Raw genomic sequence first — 26,537 nt, 5'->3', positions numbered from 1 at the left:
TTTTTCAGGGTAGTGTTTCTTTTTTATTCATGGTTGTAGAACGGAGGGGAGGAAATCAACAAGGTGATAAATTAAGTCTGTAGATGACGAGACATTTAAATTGGAAGCAGTTCAGACAGAAGATACAAATTAGCATAGTTAGCTCTGTAAAATGGAGGGAAAAACAAACCAAAACAGAGGAAAAAAAGGGATTTAAAGGACTACTGAGACATTAGTGATGGTATATTAAAACATTATTGAATAGATGATTTTAAAGACAGCACACCAAGTGCTTTCTACACAATTGTTCAGCTCGTATGAAGCTCTGCAAGTCAACCACCTGATGCAAGCCAGACCCAGTTTATCGAAGCGTTTCATGTTAGATGCTTTAATCGACATTTTAGTTCATTAAAATAGGATGGATAACCTTCATACACAGAAACCACCCCGTTATTGCTCGCAACCTCAAACTGAACTAGTTTTAAATTATTGATAAGAGTAACTAAGAACAGAAATAACTCTTCACCATATATCACTTTTACAGCAAACATTCAGTCCTCAGAGTAGCGTTTTACTCAGTAAAATCTGGGCTGACGGTTCAGAAATACAACTGATCATGCAATCAATATCATGTTTTATATGACTGCGTTTGTTTAATTAGTCAATGTGTGGTCTCGAGTTCCCAAATAGTGGTTAATAAAGGGGAGCATCAGTGCTCTCCCTCTCGACGTTTAATCATGGCTCTGTGTACTTCATGGAACGAGTAAATTACACAATCCAAAACTAAATGAAATATATCATCCACCCTAAATGTAGCAGTGCGGCGAGTTCTAATTTTCACATTGATCAAGTGAAACCAAATATTAGAATACAAAACGAAGCTGAATTCAAACAATCTGAGTGGAAAAAAAAAAAAGCACAAAACACACACATTCCTTCAAACTAAAGACTTATTAGCTTCTGGCTTTATGTGTTTATGAAGCAACAAATTAATCTCCAAAACCAGGCATGACTAAGCCTTTGTGGACTACGTGGTATATCACAAAATTATCTGTAAGTTTGCAGCAATGCAGAAAAAAAAGCAACATTTTTAACAGACCTGGCTGGAAAAATATGACAACAGTTTGCATGTGACCAAATAAAAAAAAACCTTTACAGGCATTCAAAAATAAGAAGTCAAACATTAGATGTTAAATGATTTAATTGGGAACAGTGAGATGATCATTTTCTTATGTCTGAAACCCAGAATAGGGCATTCAAATCTCTCCAGCTGACAAGTAATTTCATGATCGAACAGCTTTCAGTGGAAAAAATAAAATAAAAATAGCACTGCAATTTGTAGATATTACCGTCAGAATTTACGACCAGCTAAATACAAGCTTTTCTTCTGCTGTGACTGTTTTTAAAAGACACTTTTGACATGTTTAGATACAATCCTTTTACATTCTAGTGGTTACAATGGTTAGTTTAAAAAATAAAGAGGGATAAAACCCTACATCCGCACACCGAGCGTGTGGACCTGTAATAGACATGCATAAAAGGCCAGACAGATTGCGTCACTCACAACTAAAAGCCCGTAAAAGTTAAAAACCTTTAAGCAATCGTTTTTACATTGTATACAAAGTTGGCACAAACTAATGAGGAGAAATAGGTTAATAAGCCTGCAGCAAACAATATCAAAAGAACAGAAAGCATACGTGTGTGTTGAGTGTGGCTCGCTTGAAGAGTGCCGTGACAGAAGACAAAAAGCAAAAAAAAATAAAAATAAAATAATAATAAAATTGAAGCCGAGGCCAGCCTGGAGGACCGAGCCGACACTCTCCGATCTTATGACTCAGACTTTTTTTTGTTTTTCTTTAGGAAGGAAGGAGTGCGGAACTTCTTTTTCTTCTTGGAGGGAGATTTGCTGGGAGACTCGTCGCCGTCCTGCTCCCCGGCGTCGGCGGGTTCCTCCCCCTCGGCTGCTTCTGCTGTGGCAGGCGCAGGAGAGGCGGAGTCTTCGGCGGGAAGCGCCGGAGCTTCGGAGGGGTCGTCGGGTGTTAAATCTGGGAGGGTCTGTCTCAGGGTGGCTGCGTCGCTCTCATCCTTAAAGGTATGTTCTGGCATGGACTCTGATGGGAGGGGTGGGAGGATGGAGAGAGAGTTATTGATCCAAGAAGACAGACTGATGGATCGGATCACGAGACAGTAAAGCTACAACAACTTGCAGAGTAAGCTGCAAAATCCACAAAATGGTCTACTTGGAAAGCATCAATATGTCAATTCAAGGGTCTTAAAGATCAAGTCTGTCACTTCTACAGGCAACATTCTCACTAAACAAGTCCTGCCCTCTAAAACGATGCACAAACCTTTCCTTAGACTGAAGCCAAACCAAGATGCACTTTCTTTACATCACATAAGCTAACAGTAAATCTTTAACTCACAGAGAACAATAAAAAAGGCCTAACAGAGTTCTCATTCATCAACGATTTCTTCCTTCCAAAGTTCAAGCCGGTGCAGATTTTTTTGCTTTACCTTCATTTATACAGGCAAATCTTAATGAGTGCAGTTCCCTTGCTCATTTGCACCCTGCGTACAGACAAAATCAAGTGAAAAAGAACAAAACAGAACAAAAAATGAAAGGCCTCAACATAAAAAAGCACTTCTGTTTTAGAAGATTTTGACAACAACAACAGCACACAGGTGAGTTAAGGAGGTAAAAGGAAATCTTTTCAAATTTAGAGCAGCTCTCACAAAGCAATAAGTTGTGAATTATCAGCGGGAGCCAAAAAAAAAAGCTCTAATGAGCTTAGTATCATATTTGGTTAAATTTTATCTAATTGCTGGGAGTACATCCTGATTTTTTTAAAAAGGTAATTCATCTATTTGAGAGCAGAAGTGTCAGCAGTGATTCAGTTATTCTTTTTATAGTTGTTTAAACACAAATATAGCACACAATTTAAAGATATTTATGTTTGGTCGATTATTTCTTTGTTGTAACAATGCTTCTTGGTATTGAAATCTTAAATTATTGGAAATTCTGCTTTATCCTCTTAAATGGTTCGTAAAATGCGTTTGCGGGTTGAGCTGCAGAGTTGAGTATGTACGTTACACCCATGAAAAAAAAGTCAAATCTCCTCTACCAATGGCAAACAGCTTATTCTACTTCTGGCTGTTGTTTTGAGCTCCAGGTACCCCAGGTGTCTGATTGACAGCACCTGTGAGCAACCAGGGGCAATCCCATATTTCCACAGTCTGGTACCGAACTCTACCTTCCAAGATGACAACCCTCGCCCCCACAGAACGGGGTTTATCAGAGACTAGCTCCAGAATTTGGGAGTGGAGAGGATGGAAAGGCCTGCCTGCAGTCCTGACCTCAACCCCACTGATCACCTGTGGGATCAGCTTGGGTGTGCTGTTCATTCCAACACAACCACACTGGCTGTCTTCAACAAATGCTGGTTGAAGAATGGGATGCCATCTCACAGCAGTGTGTGACCAGGCGGCATGAGGAGGGGGTGCCAGGCTGTTGTGGCTGTGTATGGTTCTTCCACATGCTACTAAGACCCTTGAATTTGAAAGGTTTTTTATTGGTGCAACTGAAATACTCAACTTTGCTGCTCAACCCACAAATGCATTTTCCTGACAAATGTGGCGCCATTTAAGGAGAAAAAAGTTGTCTCGCCAAGGCAGAGACCTTCAGCTGATGTCTGACTTTTGGAGCTGCTTGTCTGTTTCCACGATGCAGCAAAAACTACCCCACCAAATCTGGGAGGGAGGAGGAACACAAAATAAGATTAAAACAAAAATTGATGCACCTGTGTTACATAGTTACTTCTTCTAAAGAAAAAACTCCCAGCAAAATGAGCCGCACCCAGAAGGTCATCTTCAGGAAAACGGCATCAAAAAGAGTGCTACGAGCCGCAACACCGTGCCGACCGATGCCAAACAACGCCACCTTTTACTCATTTCCACGTGACTTTCATGCGACAGAGACCAGTGTGAAACGAGACCTCAGAAAATGCACCACCTTCGTTTTTCCGCCTGTGGAGTCAGTCGGAACAGAGAAAAGCTCACACACCACAGACAGATAACATGGAGACCAATAAGCACACAGCCAGGCTTCAACCATGTTTCAAGCTGAACCAACAGCAGCCAGTTTGGTTAAAAAGCGTCACTCAAAGCACCGATGTACCTGGTAAAGGACTCGCCTGCAGGACAGACAACAGTTTAACACCTTCTTAGAACTTTTTGGAACGAGACAGGAATATAAAAAAAGTCATCAACATTTACAGAATGTGCTCAAGTGCAAGAGAAGTTAGTCAGAGTGTGAATAGTTGTCAGGAAGAAACAAGGTTATCGAAGGCAAAGACTGAGTGAGGTGTGAGGTTTACTTCAGAAACGAGCTCCACTTTCTTTTACGTCATTATCAAACCAGCTTAACGGGAAGAGAAAAGTCAGATGATACCAATTTGTTGCCTTTTTCTGGCTGTAGCCACGTGATTTTATCATTTGTACCTAATCCAAATGACGAGCTAGGAGCTCTGAAATAACCCCCACCTAACCCTGGGACAGAAATCCAGAGAAGAATCAACCCCCCAAAACAAATGTTAGTTCAGACAATAAACCAGCTACTGAAGCCATGCACAGAAAAACAAAAAAACAGAATAAAATGAGCAAACACGAGCGTGGAGGGTGACCAGCAATTAGGAGGGTGGCGAGGAGGTGGAACAGTACATACTTACTATGGCAACAGGTACTCTTTTGTATTTCCATCTCCTGATTGTAATCGCAGCCACAAAGAAGAAAAAAAGCACAAGTAGAAACAAATGTCTATGCAGATCAAACCACAGGCACCACGGTAAATTAAAAAAAATTAAAATAAATAAGAAATCAAAACTGTGAAAGAGAGGAAAAAATAAAGGCTGGGAATCATTCTCAGAAGACCCCCAAACAGATGAAGAATGGAAGTGAAGAGATATTTTACAGACAAACGTTATAACACTTCTGATATTAGATTACACCTGGAATCAATCCCCTTAAACTGACTGTATCAAAGTTAACTGAATGTTGCTTATAAGCCGCTTAATTACATAGTTTAACTTTGATGTTTAAAGCCAGTTCTAGTATCATGAATGATACCGCTGACAAAAGGTGTAATCCAATGGTAATAAAGACCAAGAGGGGCAAAAATTAAAAGAATTAAAATCCTGTAATTTGCATAGCTAATAATAAATATCAGATCCTCTTGGCCTGTTATTACAAAGACAACACAACACTTACAGTAGTATTATTAAATTAAAAAATTATAAAAAACACAAAAGACAGGCAGGTGAAGAGGCAGGAGACTTTACATCGTCTCTGTAGAGCTCAAAAACACTCGAGAAGCCAGAAAACCAGGAGAAACCCCCCCCCCATGCTAAAACCAGGCAGAACCAGGCCAGAGGCAAGTGTTTCAGCCCAACTTACCTTCCTCTGCTCTGACCGGGGTGCTCGGTGGTGTGGATGTTGGTTTGGGGCCTTTGGGCTCCTCCGCAGACTCAACTTGCTGCTCTGGATCTGAAAGAGAAATCTGCTGTAAGGAACTGTGCCCTCCATGAAGTGTGAACCCTCCAGAAGAAAGTCATTCCAATAATAATTTCTCCATCTTTTTGCCAAAAGTGCTTATAAAAAGCCACATTTTGTCAGAATCAGCAGAGACAAAAACCCAAACCAGGAAAAAAAAAAAAAAAAATTTCAGTAAGAGAAGAGGCGCAAATTTATTTAATACACTTCCCACTAAATGTGTTAGAGAAAAACACCCCTCAAATCACATTTTATATAAATTTGAAGGGAAAAGGTGACACTAACAAATAGAAATCACTAAGACACGTTAACAGGAAGGAAGGAGGACATCATTCGTTTTTTTTTATTGTCTCTCCTCTGCTCCGACCAATCAAACTGCAGAGGCGCATCTGATCTACCAGAGCTCTGATGCCTTTAGAAAAGACATCAGAGGCAGAGACTGAAGGTGAAGAACAATCAAGCAAAGCCTCCAGACATGAAATGTGGGTAAAGAAGGTGCTTGCACACAATGAAACAACACCAGCAGACTCTAAACCCTTGGAAAGAGCAGAGGAAACAGCAGGCGGGAATTCCCAGACTCCCACAGGGAGTAAGACAGGCCGGGGCCGAGCAGGGAAGGAGGGGAGTCGAAGGCCAGCAGAGCTTTAGCAACACTTCGTCTATTGTACCTGGAGCCTGAACTTCCTGAGGCCCCTTTACATCTGACGGCTCCTTGCTGAGGTCTGGAGCTAAAAACATCTCATCTGCAGGTGAAAAAACATCATCCCCGTCCACCTCTGCAGCTCCTGCACCGCCACGAGCTGGCTCCGGGCCTCCAGGTGGGCCCTGAGCAGAGGAGCTCTGACCGGAGGCTGGAGCCTGGGCTTTCTCCAAGCTGGGGGAGTCGGCTGAACGTAGAGGCGTGGAAACAGAGGGCTCGACACGAGGCACCGTTTCCGGCTCCGATCGGGAAACGCTGGAGGTGGAGGCTGATCCCGTTTTACAATCGGCTCGTTTTTTCACTGTGGATCCGTGTTTGTGTAGAAAAATAACAAAGTTTGTCCAAAGCTGAACTTTGTGAGGTTGTTGCTGCACTTAATATAAAGGTTAGTACTTGGAAAAAGAAAAATAAACACTGTAATTTAACAATTTTTATATTAAAAAAAAAAAAGGCATAAAAAAGTTCATACATAACTCAAAGTAATAAAGCTTTAGTTTTCCCATTGTGTAGACTTGGAAAGATGACAGTTTTCCAACAATGTTTAAAAAAAAAAAGAAAGACAAAATAAGAGTGATAAGGTAAATAAGAAGTGATATGGACAATGCACTGTTCCCTTAAAATTTAACCCAGAGGATGATGGAGAATAAAAAAAATATGTCACTCATCCACTAACTGTTGTGTCCTCAAACTGTTGTAAAAGAAAAAAATAAATCATGGCAAAGGAAAATAATTCAATATATGCTAAATTTCAAAGTACATATGTTATTTTTACTTTCATTTATAATGAAGAACCCAAAGTTAGCTTCTGAGACACCTGAGAACTTGAAATGATACAGATAATAACAGAACACTAAAAACTCAAAACCATTAGGAAGAAAAAAAAAAGTTTAATAGATGAGCAGCTTTCTTAACAATAAGATCAATTTATTTGCTTTGTTAGTCGTACCTTCGCCTCCTTTCTGTTTCTGCTCCACCTCCCGGCGGTATTCCTCCAGCTCCTGGTCGGTGAGTTTGGTGAAGGGGTTGGGACCCGTCTTGCTGACGATCACCTTGGGCTGATACTCCTTCTCAATGATGGCCTTGGAGGCGGTCACAAGCTCGCCCTTCAAGACACACAAAAAGAAAGACCCAGACATTAAGGGGGAGGAACAGTTTCCTCGATGAAAGCTGAACAGAATATTTTAGACGGAGGAAACTGGCTGCAGGGCCAGAGGCTAAAGGCTGGAAAAAAAGGTTTGAAAAGTGACTGACAGACTGTTCAGTTCTTAAACTGTTTTAGATTACAAGTAAGAGTTGAGGAAAAAATAAATTACAAAATATCCACAGAGCTGAGAAGTATTACTGTGGTTTTTTTTTTTGTTTGTTTGTTTTATAAATGGCTGATTATTATACATACAGGCAAGAAGAAATATTCAAAATGCAGTTTAAAAACAAACTTTAGTGACAAAAACCCCCACTATATTCACAAACACATCACCATGACTATGGGTGGTTACAAAAGCCTGCATGAATAAAGGTTTAGGACTGCTAGTCACCCAATCACAATGAACAGACCATTCATTTTCCCCCCAAACCATTTATTTATTGGAAAGACTGTTTTGTTTCCTCTCAAAGAATTCCTGCAGTAATTTTGAACCACACCAAATCACTGACAGGTCCTTAAACGGTTCAAGTCAACCAGTTAAGCTCTCACAGAAACTGGACTTTTCTAACCAATGCACACAAATGATTTTGATTTAACAATATTTGTGATGCTTTAAAACTAAAAAGGAAGAGAGATCCTGTCAGGGTTAAAACCAGCATATAATAAACTGTTTTACTAAATTCTGACCTGCAGACAGAGTCTCAGCAGCAACACGTACTGTGAATATGTCTTAGCAAGCAATCAGAGACAATGTGTTGGGTTAGGGTTAGCCTAAAAGCATTGAAAGGTTCTGAAAAAAAACATGTAGGAAGGGCGTCACCTTATCTGCTTCTTCAACAAAGATCCAAATGAAACACCTCATCTACAGAGAACTAATGATCTGAAGCATCATCCGTTGTGTAGAAGTTTGGACACCCCCAGGACTTCCTTTAACGCATGCTAAAAATTAGGGGTGCAACTTTTTCCAACATATAAATTAGGGCAGCCATGGTAGGCTTGTCCAAGTAGCTGCTGAGCACACTACGAAATGAAAAGAAGTGACAAAGCAGGAAGTACCTTTCTAATTGATTTAGCAGGACTATAGGACCCCTCGGACACATCGAGGCCGTCAATAGTGTCTGTACAGTCAGACAGAGGGGCATCCTGCAATAGCAAAACCCAGTGAAGGGAGGGGGGCACAACTGAGCACATTCTGTAGCAGTCGTGACCGTCCACACACACACACACACACACAAAGGGGGAAAGAGTACTAAAGAAATTCTCAGTTCAGAAACAATTTCAGAATTTCAGCAAGCTTAAGATTTCACCGTTCTGAAAACTCCTTAAGAACAAAGAGCACAGTATAGATCTGTCTTTTGGGGGGGGATTTCAGCAGTCTTGGTGTTTAGTGACTTTCCACCTCTGCATTTATACAAACATCCACTGAAACGCTGCAAGTGCATGCAAAGAGAAATGGCTCTGGAAGAAGACGAGTTGCTATGAGAGGCATGGCAGCGATGGACTCCGTAACCATGAGCATGCATTTTCAGAAGGCAACCAAAACAAGCAGGTGCTGTACGGTAAGGAGGGTCATAAAATTTGATCCAAGGCCACGCCATCTGCACCTTCTTAGGTGTTTATATGGATACACACAGAAAATTTGCTTACTTTACAAATGTGTATGAAGCCATTGTTTAAATGACTCGTGTCCAGTTCCTTTTTATTTTTGATTATTTCACTCCAAGCCCATCTAACACACTGCAACAACTGCAAAAAGCTTCCCATCGACTCAGTGGTGATGAGCCATGCAAACAGAACCACAGAGCATGATGGAAAAAATTTTTTTTAGATAATTTCCTACCTACAAAAAAGAAAAAAGGGTACATGCACAAAGACGCAATCAGTTGTTCATAGGGGATTTTGTGAAGTATTTCAAGACTTCAAAATCCTCAAGTTGCAAATGCTTTTGTGACGCCAAACAGTAAATAAAAACTAAATTGGCTAATTCAATAGGAAGATGTATGAAGATGAACTGAGCCTGAGCTGGCAGGTTAAGAGACCAAAGTGACGTTACCTCTCCCACAATCTACTCACCTGCAAGAACGACAGTCTCTGTGATCAAAGAATAATGTCCTTGTTACTAAAGTCCTTCCATGCTCTGATCAACAACATGGAGGACATTTCTGTGCTTTTCTGTTTGTTTTTTAAGACGCCATTTTTTAATAGCTGATGTGAAATAGGATTCAAGTTAATAATTTTATGCATAATTCTGAACAGAGCCCAGTTTCCAGAACAAGTTCATGCACAGTATATGCACATTGCAGGATCTGAGTTTTAGGGGGACACTTCCAGACCTGGACTGAACATATTAGAAAACCTGACATAAGTTGATTGATTTCAACACATAAAACCCTGATTTTTTCCACTCGAATGAGACATGTTCACCTCCAGGTCAGGAAAGTTGAAGCAGCGAGGCATGAAGGTGCCGAGTCCACAGACTGACCTGGTTGTAGGTTCGTTCCACCACAGTGCCGGTACACAGAACCTGAGACTGAGGCCCTGCAGTCTTTATGTCCTGCAGGTTCTGCTCGCGGATCTGCGAACGAAGGATTGTAAGACAAACTGGTGAAGACGCTTCTGTGTGTATCAGACGTCCAGATAAGTTCAGCATCACAAATCGTGACCAAAGAAATCCAATAAAAAAACAGGCTGTGATACCTTATTCCTCATTTCCAGGACTTCCTTTGGGTCGGTGTTCAATGGGATGAACTGATTGGCTGCTGTGGCCTGACGGAGCCCATCTTCTTTTGTCCACTGTAAATGCCACGTAAAGTGTTAACGAAAACAGCTAAAATCAGAAACGCAGGAAAAGCCCAAGCACAAAAATATACTTAGACATCATACAATGCAGGCTTCACAACACAAGAGTCATGCAAAAATAAAACAAATAAAAGTTGGATGACTGTAGAAAAGGTTTGAATCTAAAAAGTAACCCAATGATGATGAGACGTTTTTAGGGAAGTTTTTTTTTTAAAAGAAAGATCACTATTTAAATAAGTTTACAAGTTATAAGTGTGTAGAAATTATATTTTAAGACTTGGCTCTAAAAGATTATGCATTACATGGATCATGTATCATCTAATCTATCATCTGACAGCGGTTTGGATTTAGTAAGGTAATATGCTGGTGTAGATTCTCAGTCATCCAGGACACGGTAAATCCAAAAAAAGATTAAAAAACAAAAACAGCTGGACTTCTACTCTATAGCTGAAGATGTTTCGCTTCTCATCCAACGAGCTTTCTCAATTCAAGGAGAGAGTGTGTTGAGTTAAAGCTTTTAAAGCTGAGATGTTCTGTTAGCTAGATTCATCTGCAGATTACACTCACTCTCCTCACAACAGAGGCTCATTAGGGTCTTTGTTGGCTTGACTCACAAATGGGCCTTTTTGTTCACATGAGTGAAGGTGTCAGAGTGAAACTGACTGGGAATTAGGCTTAACGCTCCATTATAGGTTTTTGAAAGCTGAAATCTGAGACCCTCTCTGTTTAATTTTTTTTTCTCGTTTAACAAAAAATGGCTTCCTTCACCCCTTCTCAAATCATCTGTCTTCTCAGTCCAAACTATGAATATTTTAGTCCTCAAAAGAGTGTCCCTTATCCTTGGGGGTGAACAGCTGAGTCTTGTCCTGAAGGGGTGGCTCTCCTGTGTTGAGCCATGTGTCTGTGGAGAGGCCGTTTGGTTTCAGTGCTTACAGAGTTCTGGACATTCCTCGCTGCACTGAACTGCATACGCCACACCGCTCAGTTTGTGTTTGGGTGCTTTGTCCTTCGAGTGGACCAGCCTGTGCCTGAGAGTCCTGTTGGGTTTGAAATGTACTGGGATGTTGTGTTTGGAGTTTCTCAGATACTCCAGCAACATTAGAAAGGACAATGTTTTAGCGTTTGTTCTTTGACCTCTTCTGTTCAGTGGTGTGGTTTTTTTTTTTAGATTTCTTTGCTGACTTGACAAAAGCCCAGTCAGGATATCCACATGTTTAGAGAACTTTTATTTATGTTTTTGTTCATTTCTGTCCTCAGTGTTGAGTTGTACAGGAAAAAGTCTTAAAGTCTTATCCAACAATAGAGTACAAAGCGAAGACAGATCACATTTGTTGACGCAAAACACACGCCTTTTGTTGGGGTGGTGAAAAACCACAGACGTAAAAATCTGGAGACAGTAAGCTGTATCATTTGTGTGACTGTGGGCAATCATGCAATTGTCTGTGTGTGCATTTTATTAGGAAACAACCTCATGAAACATTTGACAGACTGTAATAAAAAAAATTTTAAAAAGTGGTTAATGGAGGTCATCTACAACTGGTTAACTTTTAGAATAGACACGAGTAAAGATGGCGGCCACAGCTCATTAATCTTAAAAAACAAAATGACTGCAACTCAGTTTTACGGATACTGAGCTATAATTTATTGGCATAGTAGGTGGAGTCTTTGTCTAAAACTTACAAGCAAGGTCGTTGGCTATTTGCATTCCTTCAAGGAATGTTAGTTTAGTGATTTTAACTTTATCTCTCGACTGAGCACAGAATATTTTTATTTTACAATTTTTTCCTCTAACTTGAGGGATAAAAATTAATTTATACGAGTATGAAGTGACGTTTTTATATTTCCTTTTGATAAATGCACTTTTGCATTAAGTTAAAGGTCTTTGAAACCAGTTTGTATATTTACAGCTGCCTGGCACAAAATTAAGGCTACATTTAGTTTTGTTTCCACTTATCAGGCAATTAAAAATGGTACCTTAAAATACTACGATCATGATAAATTTTGTTGCAGAAACATATTTTAAGTAAATAAGTAATATAGTTAAAGCTTGTGTGCCGGATTGAATTTAAAGCCAAGAAGTGGCCTTATTACAGTAAACTCCTCCCAGGTGAAAAAAATACAAACAGAACACGACGACAGACTAATGAGTACGATGGGAGAAAGCACAGATTAACGATGCATTTATATTTGTCATCATCATTGACGTACTACTTGAACTGAACACAACTGAAGATCAAGTGAAAACAAATCACAGAATGAGGAACAAAAGATAAATAAAAAGAGGTTAGGTGGGGAGTGGTGGGGTAGTAGTGAAAGATGGCCGGGTGGGTGGCAGAGACGATGAAGCTGGCTTACGAAGCAAGAGTGGCAGTGAGGGGTGAGCTGGCATCACCAAAGTCATTTTCCAGGCTGATACACAACAAGGACGACAGAGATAAGAGAGAAACACACCCAAGAACACTTGGCCATTTTGGGACAATGCTGCAAACATCCTTTCTGCAAAGGATGAAGTCTTTTACCGTCTTGCCTTTCCCTTAATGTGCAATTTGTTTTTCTGAAAAAAGGGGTTTTTGTAAACCTGGTAATGCTCAGCACAGATAAAAAAGATCTGTCACCAGTTTCTTGCATTAAAAGTGAATGAGCAGCAGATGAAAATATAAAAAACACAAATCATGCAAATTCTTTCCTTTTTTTCTTTAAAAAAAAAAATAGTACACATGTAACTCGCAGTGAAACTAATAAGCTCATGATTTCATTTTTTGTGATTACTCCAAGTTTGGCTGGTTTGCTGCCAAAGCAGGGGGGGGGGCAAAATGAGGAAGGGGTATTGGATGGGAATAGCAGGGTTGGGTTGGTTGATTATGAGATGAACACGTAAACACGATATACTCACTGAGAAAGAGTCTCACAACAAAACACTTCCTACTTTCCCAACAGGAGATAATTGATTCAAAGGTCAGGTCAACTTAGCATTTTCTTTTCCTTTTTTTTTTTTTTTTTAAATTTTCTTCTTTTAAAACAAATCCACTCATGCAGACAAAGTGTTTAAAGCTACTTTGGAATTAAAACCGAAGCCAGAAATTAGAGAGAAAAATAATAAGGAGGCAACACAAGCGCGTAACTGAAAGTAGTTGCAAGTTTTTGGAGAACAATAAAGAAAAGCAGGCTGCAGAACTTTAGCAAAAGAAATTTTCACTTTTGTGTATCGCCATCTTATCTGACACAATTCTGAAAAAAAAAAAAAAAACATTTTCTGAGACATGCTACTTTCTTCTGCCTTTTAAGTCTAAACTATAAAGTAGTGCGGCGTGCGACTTTGGTAAATACGGCCTCAAATCTCACCTAATCCTTCATCGATTGATCAATGCCTTTCTTTTAAAGCAACAAAGTAAGCCGACATCAAGATGCAAAGGGAAACCAAAGTGTTAAAGGGGTGGGAAGCAGTTGTGTGGTCCTGTCTGAGGACTCATGCCACACCCCTGCTGCTTGCTCCTCTGGGAAAAAAAACAAAGACCAACAATGCATTTCACTTCTACACATGCAAGTGGGGCATGCTCTGGGCAGCTGGCCTGGCATCATAAAGCTCTAGGAGACCAGAAGGAAACAAAGAACTAAGAGGTTCAATGAATAAGCCCAGCTCCATTAAATATTAAACAGACATTAGAAACGTGGTTTAGGAGGATGATTTAAATTACAGCACGACTGAGCCAAGAAGGAGCAGAAGGAGAGAAAAGCAGGACTGTACTGACTTGCATTGTATCTCATCAGCATCTTAGCAAAAGGTTTGCAACAATATTTATTGAAAAACTGATATCTGAACGCCTTTACTTTAACTTTTCAGTGTCCCAGATCCTCAGGATGCCGACCACCTGCCCATTTCCACCAACAAGGTAGCTGTAAATTCTATACTATGAACAATAAGGTAGGCACAGACCAAGCAGTTGGTTATACAGCTTGGCACGCAGACACCGGACGAGAGAGACTGCAGCAAGGGTTTGACGTGATCATGTGTTATGTTCGTCCACACCTTAGGCTTCGACTTGGGGCTGGTGCTGTCGGGCCCGTCCTCGTAGGGCTCGTCGGGCCGGCCGCCAGCATTGAGCCAGCGGGTCTTGTCACGCTGGCCGCGCTGGAAGCTGTGTTTCAGTGGGGAGCGAGCGCCTGAGTCACTGTCCTCCCCATATGTGTAACCACCGTGGGCGGAGGAGGCGAGCTCCACGTCACTGTACTTTTTACCTTTGTCTCGCAGTGCTGGGCAACGGTAAGGATAGCCCGTCCTGTAGCCCTGAGAAAGAGTAACAGCGCAAGTCAGAAAATGGTTAACAGAGTAAAAATGTATGAGATTAGACTACACCTTTCCCTGTGGAGGAGTAAATGACCCAGAGGTTGCCCCGGAACCTCCTCCCCGCAACAGAAGGTAATTAAACCATCAGCTTGGTGTTTACCAAGTTGTCGAGCATCCTCATGAGAGCCTCAAACTCCTGCTCCCCAACCTGCCACTTGGGGTGTGTTGAGGACCCGTCGCCAGCCGGCTCAGGGACCCGTGGACGGGACTTATACTTTGAGGGGTCCAGCATCACCAGATTGTCTGGCCCTCCAGCGCTGGCCAGTGTTCGCACCTAGAAAGCAATAAGGAGGTATACAAACAGACAAAACACACACAGATCCAGACATAAAAAAATAAGGTGTGGAACAAGACGAGACAACCATAAAAAACAACAAAAAAGAAACATTTACAAAGATGGAAAGACAAAAAGACAAAGGTTGTTATGAAAGATGCAAACAAACAGAATGAGAAATAACACGAAGAGTGTCTTTATGTCAAACAATTCAAAGGAAGTTGTCTTTATAACACCCAGAGTGTCCTACCTGTATCTCACAGGCAGTCACCAGGTTGTGAATGTAATAAAAAGCCTCCTCCACTGTTTCTCCTACTGTCACCAAACCATGGTTCCTTAGGATGAGAACCTGAGACCAAGAACGACAATAACCCTAAACTGCAATCCTGCTTTTCATCTTGTTTTCATGTTCTATACCACACACACTTCTGTTACCTTGCTCTTGGGCCCAAGGTTCTTCTGTATAAGACCTTTTTCCTCCTCATCCACCAGAATGCCGTGGTAATCATGGTAGGCCACCTCACCCAGGGACAGCGCCTCAGGTGAGATGGGCAACAGCCCACATTTCATGGCTGACACCTGCAGTCAAACAAACAGGGTCATGCTACATTTTCATCAATGGCGGTTTAAATGTCCAGTTAAACTGCAGCATTTCCCTTACCGCAGCGCCAGCCGCCGTGTGTATGTGTACGACACACTTGATGTCGGGTCGTGCAGCGTAGATGGCAGAGTGGAGGAGGAAGCCGGCTGCGTTGACCCCCAGGTTGGTGCTTCCTCGGTCTACAATCTCACTTTGAAGGCTTATCTTCACCTGTAGGGCACGGCACACAGAGTTAGTCACAGCGACAACATGGCCTCTTCTGAAACATTTTATATTCAACTCAAATGTCAAAAGATTTTTTTTTAAGTAGTAAGATGTGTAAGTTTAGTTGCCTCTCAAAAGTCTTGATGCTCTTCAAAAACCGATCTAAGCTGATTCTTACCAGACTAGAAGCGGTGACTTCGCTGTAAAGGAGCCCAAAGGGGACGATAAGGAAGCGCTCCTGGTCTGAGTTCACTCTCACCTGCAGCACAACAACAGGAGGGTGAGGTCATTCACATTAAAGTCAACTAAACTAAAATCATTTCTTTAAAATCCACAACGACTTGATCAAAAATGTATTACAATTTTAAAGATCTGAACTGGTTAAACAAACAAAATAAATAGCCTGTTTATTTTTACATTTGTGTATAAAAAAAAAAAAAAAAAAGAGGATAAGAGACTAAAGCTGGGCAGAATGAATTTGGTAAGAACTTATAAAAACAGCTTATAACTGATCTTCAGATTCAGATTTCTCTCCACAAACATGCCCATACATCCAGTTTTTGATGCTGTCCTTTAAAGACTTTTATGGATTTTGAGGTATGCTTAAGCTTATGATCTTGTTAGGAAAAAATAAAAATTCATACTATAAAAGATCAATGGCTTTTCCACAGAAACGCACCCACAACAACTTCTGACCAATCACACAATACTTGGCGCAAACTGCTGTTTGACGCCATTTTGAGAGTCGACTTTGTGACTTGAGTATGCAGAGGCATTTAGGAAAGCTACTGAATGACAACCTTCAGGATAAGTTCATTTCTCTTTCAGGAACTTACTGTGATGTGGTTGTAGATAAGCTCAGACCAGCCAAACAAGTCGGAGAGTCGATAAAATGCAGCCAGCTTGCAGCGGAGCAGCTTCTCGCCCTTTTCGTAGGAAATGGAGTCTGAGCCTCGCAGATCGTTGACGGGAGTTACCATCCCCAAACCTGAAGGAAGAAATAAGAGTCACAAAAGGTTAAGAAGACAAAGGTACTACAAATTAAAATGCACTATTTTATGAAGACATAGCTGCTTTCCTTCACGCTTCTTGCCAACAACATTTACAAATCAGAACACAGAGCTCTTCTGCTTACTGAAATATGACTGGAATCCCAAATTAACTCTGGCTTCCGCTGCATTACTCATTGTGAGTGCGGACAAAGCAGCAGGGCTGAGGTCAAAAAGTCACAGACACACTCATTCTCCTTTCTGCTTACTCATGTTGAGAGCTGCCATGCCTCCTTGCGGTGCAGCTGGATACATGGAGGGCATGCTGGTGGTCATGAAGTCTGCGATCTGCTGCAGCGCCAGCAGGCTCGTGGGAGTCTTCCCCTTCTTCAGCTGATCCTGGATCATGGTCTCCAGCTCTTCGCAAAAAGCCTGCCAGTCATCAGACCAAAAGAAAAACAAATAAACTCACGTCCAACTTGCTTTGTGGATTTCCAAGAACAGATTTAAAATACTGCATCTTTAAAAATACTTGCAACTTTGGCACAGAATATTATTAAAGTTAAAAAATTAAAACTTGTTTGCCAGTAACTTCAGTTTTGTTTTGTTTTACCAGGTAGCAACATTAAGAAAATGTAGCGCTGCATTTTGATGGTTAAACTGATTCTTGGACTCATTTGTGCATAGAAAACACCCACTGACCGGGCTCTGTAGAATCATCGAGACCCTCTTCTTCTGCTCCATCATGTTGAAGTCCTGTCGCAGGTCGGGTGCCATGTTCCTCTCCCTCTGGTACTCCGGACTGCTCTCGTCCACTCGGTCGAAGTACCGCTCTTTGTGTGGGGCTGTGGTGGGAGGGGGAGCCGTCACCACCCCGGCACCTGACTCGCCGTTCATCCTGGTTTGGCCTCCTGCAGCAGTGACAGAAGAAGAAAAAGACCATCAACATTTTGTAATGCTGTAAAACAAGATGAATTATATGGAGACGAGGGGTAGATCTCAAAACATGAAATCAAAGTTATGAATAGCCTAAATATTCATCTCTGTCCTTTAGATCTGAATTATCTTGAATATAACTGAACGCTGTCTTCTATTATACATCTATATATTAAAAACACAGGATGGCATTGCTACTGACTTAACCACCTAAACGGTGCCATTTTTGCGTCTATGCGCTAGGTTCTGGTGTTACTGGTTCCTTGTGGTGCAAATTAACACTAAAGCCCCTCCCCACAAATACTCAATTAGTGCTTCTTAATGTTCAGTAGGACATAAAGGCTGCAGGTCCTCCCCTTTGAGACTGAAGGGGGCACTCTGCAGATCCAAAACAGAAACCCCTCAGGAGTAGCGCTGATTTCATTTATGTCAAACATCTGAAGATCATGTTACCTAAATTGAAAATTTGGCTTTTTATTTGAGGAAATTACAGAAAGAGTTGTTAAAAGTGACAACTGTAGGAAGCATCGGATGTTAGTGAAAGCCAATCATACAGCCCACTCACTCCCCTACTTCCTGCCACAATCATGTGACCGCTCTCCCCAGTTCATAAAGGTTTTCATTGATTTCCACAGTGTGCTTCCTGGAATCAAAACACCACTCAACTGTGAATAATTGGCAAAGAAAAAAAAAGAAAGAAAAAACCCCCTCACAGACATTGGCTAGAAACTGGTCTCTCAAAGAAATAAAAATGTTTATTGCCAACACCGTTTGATATGTCAACCTGTTGGCTTTATTTGTAATTTACAGCAATAGCGTCATACTTCCTTGATCAGCTAGTGCAATATAAATCACCCCACAAAAACATCTAATGATTTACAGAAGAAAGGAGGGAAACATGTTGGATATCCAACTGACAGGAGCTTGAGCAGATCAGTAGTCTCCACCTGTCTGTCACAACTCGGACAACTCGACTGCAGCAGGACACAATCCGACTTAACAAACATAACCGTGTCTGCGAGTCTTCACACAGGGCAGCGGGTGGTGCCCTGCAGAGGCCGGACCAGCCCATTAGACCGCATCAATACAAATGTTCAGCTACAACTCCCATGACAACTGCTGCCTGAACTCCAAGCATGCAGCGGCACACTGGGAGCCGACAGCTCCTCTCAGAGTTTCTGTCTATGTTTATCAGTGCTCTGAAATTTCCCCACAACAACAAAACATTTTCACAGACTTAGAGCGGGAGCCTTTGGGTTTGCATCCCTTTTTTATTGTTTTGATTCATGTTTTATAAAATCTGGTGAGATATGTTGCCTTCAGTAAAAGTTTATTTAAAATGGCTGTTGTACAAAAAACACTAAGACAAATCACAGACATAGAAATCCTTCAAAAACGAACAAAAACAGCAAGTACAAATCCTGGTTATTAAAATTATTCAAAGTTTAGAAATGATGGCTAGTTTTATAAAGAGTTCACCAAAACATTGTTTAAATCAGCATTTATAGACTAGACTATTAGCATTAAGACACTAGTGTGAATAAAATGAAACCAATTCACCTAAATGCTGACTACACAGGCCATCATGAAAAGCATTCAGCTGTCACAGAGTAAAGAAACACACGCCAAAGCCATGTCTGCAGTCCTTCATAAACTGACCCGTGTCAGTGTGGTTTACAGGAGGATCTTAATGCTTCCAGACTCCTTGTCAGATATAATTTGCTTTGTTTGAACTAGCTGTCAAACCACATGTTGTACTCGCTGTTGGCTGCTACGATGGTGCTCGCTGCTGAAATTAGACAAAACAACGGGAGTCCACCCAATAAAAAAAAAAAAAAAGTGATTACAGGACTGAATCGTAAAGAGTTCAAACAAAACCTTTAAGTGCGGAGATGAAAATGCATTTCTTCAGACTTTTATCTGAGAAGTGAAGATGGAGGTGTCAGTATTTTTTACTTATAAAAACGCACATTAACCCGAAGGTGGAGAGAACTAAAGCCAGTGTCTTGCTTGTGAATGGCATTTTTAAGAAGGTCTCCAAAGTTTGCGTGGGTTATCAATTAATTTGAGTGAACAACAGACGCTCGCCATCTCGTCGCTTGAATTTGAGCATGTTCAAAAAGTCGCAAGACAAATATTTCAGTATTTCAGAATACTCAGTTGTCTTCAACTTTTACTTTCTGTAATTCTAGAGCTGGATTTTGTGAAATGCCAACTGTTTATTATTTCCCTACAATGTGGAAACATGTATGTACTTGTAACTTGAAACTGTTCATCGATTGCCTTTGCAAAATATGTAGTTATTGAAAAACTCCTGTAATTGTGGGAATGAGCGACAAACTAATGTGCACAGCCTGGATTACAACTTTGCAAGCCGTGGACACAACAACAGCCCAGGATTTCCAAAAGTTGTTTGCACAAAATGTAGGTATATGACTCAGTGGTCACAAGTACTTTTTTGTGAATTCAGCAAGACTGCGAATGAAAAGTTGCCTATTTTCTCACAAATCTGAGTCTCCAACAGTCACAGCACAGTGACATACTGGCTCAATATGTTCACATAATTAAAAGAAATAAAGAAAATAAATTTAGCATTTAAACTTCAGTTTTTTGCCAAGAAATACACAATCACAATGTGTGATATTATTAAGGAATAGCAAATCTGTTTCAGTTCCAAAACCAAAAATCACGCAGCAGTTTCTGCTCGAGCCCAATGCCCTAAAATGTGCTCTGACATTGATGCTCATAAATACTTAAATTCTGCTTGCATTTCAAGAAATACATTAGTTGATCCTGTTCTCAAATAGTTTCTAATCAAGCTTGTAATCAATTAAGACATACATTTTTGCAGTGTGCTGGTGCAAACGCACTGGAAATTATTAGAACCCTGAAACAGACAGAGAGCAGAGGGGGGAAGTTTAACGCTCTCTCCATCTCCATAAACCATCTCGGTGCTCTAAAGAACTGCAAGAATTGTGTAATAGGATCCTTTCAAGTGAAGCTGCCATCACTCCAGACGGAGCACCAGACTAGAGCTCAAGATCTGCCACACGTGCAAATATAGAGGGGATGAAAGATTTGTTCAAATATATACTGAGAAGAAAATAAAAAAGGAGAAAGACAACAGCTTTAATGTAGAATGAAAACATTTTTAATTACTTAAAAAAAAAAAAGGCAGCATGAACAGCTTTGGGAAATCAAAACAATTAGCCGACCTTTCACATATTAAAGACAATCATTAAAAGTATTACTTTTGCAGCCATTTTTAAACATCCAATTTCCTGCTACAAGCCCCTAATGTTAACAGACACCAGCAGGAACATCTCCAGTCCATATAAACATGTCTAAAACTAAATGGTTCGACCTCAGGGTTGTTTATTTCTGACAGACAGCAGAGTAATCCAAAGCCTACAAATGCAGAATGTGTTCAACTATTCAGAATATTATTGTTTTTAAAAGTATCCTCCTTTTCTCATCTCTCTCTCTCCAAAAATGTAGAAGCACTAGGCCTGACTAGCCTTAGCTCCTGCTGAAAGTGCAGTCACTATGGAAACTAAATACATTTCCATGGAAACACAGGACTGCTTTAAAAAAAATAAGATTACTGTTATGTAAGAAAAGCTCTAGGCTAACACCACAGTGTGAGCTGCAGCACAAGGCATACATGTTAAAACAGACGCCTTGTGCTGCGGCTTAAAAAAATAAATAAAATGGGTCAGAAATTCAGACTCATTCAATGAGATGAGGACTGGTTGTGTGAGACGCTGTGGTTTCAGTGTCACCTAATGAACGCCTGGGATTTTCTGGCTACCCTGACCCCGCTAACTAATGCAAGAGCTGGAAGGTTTCAGCTTTAACAAAGCCACTTGAAGGCTGGTTTTTAGTACTGGACTCTGCAAACAATAACAACTTTATTTTCTACATTACATTTGACTGCATTCACTCTACAAAAACACTTAACTGAAGTTGCTATGAACAGGTTTATTTAAAACGTGTCAAATGTTTGTTTCAGGCTTTTCTACACATTGTGAAATAGGTAGAGATTAAAATAAGGACGTGCGAATAAAATTCTACCGTATAAGTAAAACAGGAAGCCGACAAACTTATTCACCATTTTGTTGATAATATAACAGAAAATTTCCATAAAGCAACTCAGCTTTTCTATATACATTATCCACAACTGGCCAAATGCAAAAGAATCCTCCATCTGTATCAACATTGTGATCAAACATACAGCAACAGTTTGTTTGTAATGAAATAAATATTCAGTAAACAGAATGTTGTATTAAATAATCAATCAGTTTGTTTCCATTTTATACAGAGGCTGTGAAGAAGCAATGTTCAGTAGAAAACCAGTTAAATAAACAGCTCTCTGCCAGTCCCTTTGTATAAACTCCAAAAATAACAAGAGACGAATACATATCCCAACATTAGTCAAATCTGAGAAACACAACTTGCACTGAAAACATTTTCAGCATGACTGAGCTGTTGCTGAAAAAATCTGCTTCATTTTGTCCAAAAACATGTCATTCAGTTGAGTCCCAGTGAACAGATCTATATGAATGTTTGATATATATATATATATATATATATATATATATATATGAAAGATGGCCTCAATGAGCTGCTGATCGTTTTTTTTATACAAGTTTTAATACATACATGTGAGTGTGTACAGTTGGTGTTTTAAGTCGTTTTTAGCCATTCAGCAAAAGCACACAGACCTCTTTATATCTCTGGGTTGGATGCCTGTCATGATTAGAATTGCAGAATCCAATGACAAACTGCTCACGTGTTTCTGCGAGCGCACGGACTCCAAATACGATGACCATGCAGTGGGGGTCATTTCAGCGCTCGAACATGCAAGGTCTCATCTTGTGCACTGGACTGCAATCAGTGCCATAGATAAGTCTGTTTCCAACACTAGTGAAGCGGGCAAGGTAGAACAGTGCTTCACAAGATGAACAGGCAACAATACACGTACATGTTGCCAAAGTAAAAACAAACACAAGGCTGGAAATTTGAATTTTTAATTATGATCAGAATCATATTGAGACAATATGGCTCAACAACGTGTCATGTTGATTTTAAATATCAGAAAGTCTTCTTGTGTAAACACGATCGATTTGAAGATAAACATAAGTCTATCCAGAATTTTGGTATGGATTTATTTAACCAAGTATTAGCCATAAAAAGTTTTTTTTTTATTAAATAGGAAATAATTCGGTTTTACATCCATTTTTGCAAAGTTAAGAGTTCAGTTGAAACTTATTGGCTATATTAAAAAGAAATATTAAAATAAAAAATATTAGAACAACAAAATACAAGAAAACCTTGCCGACTACACCTTATTGAAATCATTTTTTCCCAGGTAAACTTTACAACTCCAGTCAATTTTCTGGATTAATCAATATCCCAATACCAGGTGATCCACTCCCATCACATTTAGACTCCATCTATTATTAATCTGTTTTGCTGGTTTTGTAATTCAGTTATTATTGATTTGCCAACGGATGGTAACCCAATAAACATGGCAGAAAGCAGCAAATGAGGTTTAAAAAAATAAATAAAACAGCAGCTCATTCTGGTCAATCTTTTGATCAATAGTTTTCAAAAGAAGGGGGAAAAAAAGATGTTCATTTTAATTTTTAGAGGCTCAGGAAGTGGAGCTTTCACATGTGTGATCTCTTCTCTAACCTAACCTGCTCAGAAGCGTAAAGTATAAAGTTAAACAGTAATAGGCCAGAATAAACGGAAATAAAGCAGCTTCATGATACTGAAAAGCCCAGCACTGGACCTGAAGTTACCTCACAGAGGGTTAACTCCTGCCTCATAGGACAGATTCAAACCCAGACTAAGTAACAGACTGCAGTTATTTAAATGTCAAAAACTGTCAAATATGATGTGGTCACCATGACCTAAAGCCTGGTGACAGAGCACAGTGGACCGTGTAAATTACAACTTTTGTCATGTACCTTCAGCAAATCATTTATTCCATGTACCCGCTTCTGTCGCACTTACAAAGATTTAGATTTAATTAATGTGACAAAATTTCCCCACACCTGTCCAACATGTTAAAATCCGATTTTTGAAACGCTCCACAATATTTTATTTACCTTTCGTTTCCATTCAGCCATTTTTATGAACACGTTAAGTGATATTTGCTAGACTGGAACTAGCGGGGCATTTGGGGAAAAGTAAGATCTGTTGCCAACTGCAGTCCGCCCTGTTGTTGTGTTGCTGTGCGAGCACAGATCAAGCTGTATCTGGCGTTCGTGTGTCCTAAGACAGAGCAGTGGAGACAACACATATCCCACACTCTTCTACACTGCATCATGCGTGGATCTATGCAACCTTTGACCCAGACCTAAAGACATATTGTGTTTTCGAGTGAGCTCTAGTGACCTCCTTGGTGTGAACGATGCCTGACTGTACTACAAATATCAACCTGACACACTCTTAAGTGATTGCATGTGGAGAGGAAGGAAGGAGAGATCTATTGAAAATGGAGCTGAAATGAGGAACACATTTTCAGCTGCACTGCAGTCCAGGATGTGGGCGTGTGAGGAGTGGGAGTTAAACAAACACAGAGCTCTGTATCTGTAGTGAGTGTGGATGTGTAGTAGGGCTGTGTGTGTGTGTGTGTGTGTGTGTGGAGGGTGACAACACGAAGCCAGACTGACAGAGCCAAGCTCCATCCTTTGGGAGGTTCGCTCATTCTAACAAAACTACCAGATCTATGGAGTTAACACCGCCTTACACACCCACATTTTATCCCAGCTTTGTAGCTACACTTCGCACTACAAGATGGGGAAGAGCGCTGTTTATGATGACACCAGACAAAGCTTTACACTAAAAATGAAAAATCATTGCTTCTCCCAAACTATCTTTGCTTACTTGACTTTTCAGCTCAAACCTTTTCCAAATCTTCCATTCAGTTCAGGACTTAAGACATGGCTAAATGCATAAAGGTAAAGAATTTCACAGGTTTTAGGGGTCTAGAGGTGTATTTTTAACTTGTACCACAACTAGTTACAGTAATACATTTCCATCATATAAACAGTAAAAAAAAAAAAAAAACAGTCCCTCACAGACCACATCAACAGGCGTTATCAGCAAGCATACACATGATGTATCGTCTCCATGATGGAAGACAAACAAAGGATCGAGACAAGTTTTATCTGCAATATTTATTTGATTGAGTTTGATGATCTACAAAATAGAGGGTGGGGGGGGGCAATGCAACAATAGTTAAAATATGTGAAGACACGTGAGCAAGTTGTTCAATGACTTTGACCTTTACAAAGAAAAAAAAAAAAAAACTGTCCAAATCAGCTGCAGATGGTCTCGTATCCTGATATTATAAATGATCTGGTTTTCGACCCGAGCCCGTTCTCGAGTAAAAACCTCAAGGCATACAAAAGTCCCCAAGCCTACAACGATTACTGCGTTTCCGGTTGGGTGCAGGAAACAGGTGTCATAATGAGGAATGGTTACCACACAGCAACATCAGGGCTAAGTGTTGTGTAAACTACTGACAAAGTGAGCTTTTGTCCAGCTTTTTCACAACACAGCCACTCACTTAAAGCCAATAAACAGCGAGTATCAGTACAAAGTGACGCAGTTCATGAGTCTACTCATCTGTGTTGCTGGTGTCGTTATTGTTTGTTGTTAAAAAAATGCACTGGTGAACAGATCTGAGCTAATTCTGCACGGATAGACTTGTTTCTGATAGGCCTGCTCGACCGAGGTTTGTCCACTGGTGTTTTCGTCTCGGTGGACAACGACCATGTTTGTTCTCTTGGGTTCATTGTGACTGCAGGGATCCTGACTAGGAGTTTTTTTTAATCTCAGTCAGCCCTATTCGAGCAGCCGAAAACTGTGCAGAAGTTGGGCATTTTGGGCCCAATCAACACTGATCGCTCAGCGTGTTCTCTGGATGGTTATCCACTGGAGCTGGTCTTCCAACATGGCGGACAGACCGTGACATCATCTCAGAGCTGTCTATATTTTGAAGATGAATTGATAATGGTTTATAAATCTGTGCAAGATCACTGCCAGGCAAATTATGTCAGTCAACATGTAGCAGTATTCTAGTTTTGGTAGCAGTTATCAATAGTTCAGTTTTCACTTCAATTTATTATATTCGTGTAAATGAAAACTGGAATGTTGCTTTTTCTTTTTATAAATTACAATTCTGTGTATGATCTCTTGAAGTGAGGTGTTGTTTCCTTCTGTGCAACTTTGAAATACATGCTTGCATGTTAAAAAAATAGAAGAAGAAAAGAAAATAGCAGGCCTGGAGGGTGGTATTATTATTATCATCATCATCATGCAGGACATAGAGCTGTCTGACCTCGGACAGGAAACTGCTCCATCACCTCACAGCTGAACAAAACAAAATCCTCCGGAAACACACCCAAGCTGGAAAAAGGCCAGTATCTAACGCAGAGCGATCCATATTTAACAGTTTACAGCCAGTGAGAAAACACGAAAACACACAAAAAAACAAAATCCCAGTACAGGCCTGCTCTGGCGGCAAGCTAACGATACTGGAAGCCAAACAGCCCGGGCTCAGAGTGCGAGACCTCGGCTGTTGTTGAGCTCTATAAGACGACTGAGCGGAGGTGTAGCCATTTAGCTAGAGATTTAAATTATGGGGGTAATTGTTTAAGTGTACGGAGATTTTTTTTTAAAAGGAACCCTGCACAGCAGTCTGTGTTCACACTCCTCCGCTCAAACTGGCTGCACATTAGCAAAACAGAGCTCCCACTGAAACGAAAGACAACGACACAAAAACACACGAGGCATATCACACCCGAAGCTACCGCTGGGGAAAAAGGGCAACGAAGCACGGTTAAATATGAGCTTACCCTCTCTTTATTGCTGCGGTGAAATTAAAACAAAGCGGAGCATAGGCTGGACGAGAGTTTTCTCTGTTTTTATCCCCTCCCCTGGTGAATTCAGAGTGGGTTTATCTCTCTGCCCTCGCTTTTCGCCCCGCCCAATCCACCTTCATCCC

At 40.5% G+C, this 26,537-nt stretch overlaps 1 protein-coding gene across 22 annotated transcripts; it reads right to left on the bottom strand.

Moving 5' to 3' along the window:
* add1 (adducin 1 (alpha)) lies at window positions 1-26,523 on the bottom strand. Of its 22 annotated transcripts, none has more exons than XM_017407687.3 (18): window positions 26,389-26,523; window positions 17,282-17,490; window positions 16,849-17,011; window positions 16,427-16,578; window positions 15,769-15,849; window positions 15,447-15,596; window positions 15,221-15,364; window positions 15,036-15,134; window positions 14,612-14,785; window positions 14,101-14,451; window positions 10,065-10,160; window positions 9,850-9,942; window positions 7,170-7,326; window positions 6,192-6,524; window positions 5,428-5,517; window positions 4,154-4,169; window positions 2,494-2,547; window positions 1,954-2,090 (listed from the first exon to the last, which is right to left on the bottom strand). In XM_017407687.3, exons 2-17 carry the CDS (start codon window positions 17,474-17,476, stop codon window positions 2,496-2,498), a joined length of 2,346 nt encoding a protein of 781 aa, XP_017263176.1. In that variant the 5' UTR covers window positions 17,477-17,490; window positions 26,389-26,523; the 3' UTR covers window positions 1,954-2,090; window positions 2,494-2,495. The 22 variants fall into 22 exon arrangements, 19 of the variants coding, with proteins under 19 accessions (XP_017263174.1, XP_017263175.1, XP_017263182.1 ...); XR_001808396.3 differs by lacking the exon at window positions 4,154-4,169 and adding an exon at window positions 4,704-4,737 and having other exon boundaries at window positions 2,006-2,090; XR_005233979.1 differs by lacking the exons at window positions 2,494-2,547; window positions 4,154-4,169 and adding exons at window positions 3,656-3,726; window positions 4,704-4,737 and having other exon boundaries at window positions 2,075-2,090.
* Between the last annotated feature and the right edge of the window lie 14 nt (window positions 26,524-26,537).

Source organism: Kryptolebias marmoratus, linkage group LG14 (genome assembly GCF_001649575.2).
Source record: "Kryptolebias marmoratus isolate JLee-2015 linkage group LG14, ASM164957v2, whole genome shotgun sequence".
Classification (NCBI taxonomy): Eukaryota; Metazoa; Chordata; class Actinopteri; order Cyprinodontiformes; family Rivulidae; genus Kryptolebias; species Kryptolebias marmoratus.
Note: the sequence above shows the minus strand (reverse complement) of the source record. Positions and strands in the feature narration are given on the sequence as shown.

Excerpts from the sequence above, each read along its gene's own strand:
- add1 (XM_017407685.2), bottom strand. The coding sequence starts at position 17,476 with ATGAACGGCGAGTCAGGTGCCGGGGTGGTGACGGCTCCCCCTCCCACC. Across the intron at positions 17,012-17,281 it reads CGATGATTCTACAGAGCCCG|GCTTTTTGCGAAGAGCTGGA; the intron begins GTCAGTGGGTGT and ends GATGACTGGCAG. Across the intron at positions 9,943-10,064 it reads TCCTGGAAATGAGGAATAAG|ATCCGCGAGCAGAACCTGCA; the intron begins GTATCACAGCCT and ends CTTCGTTCGCAG.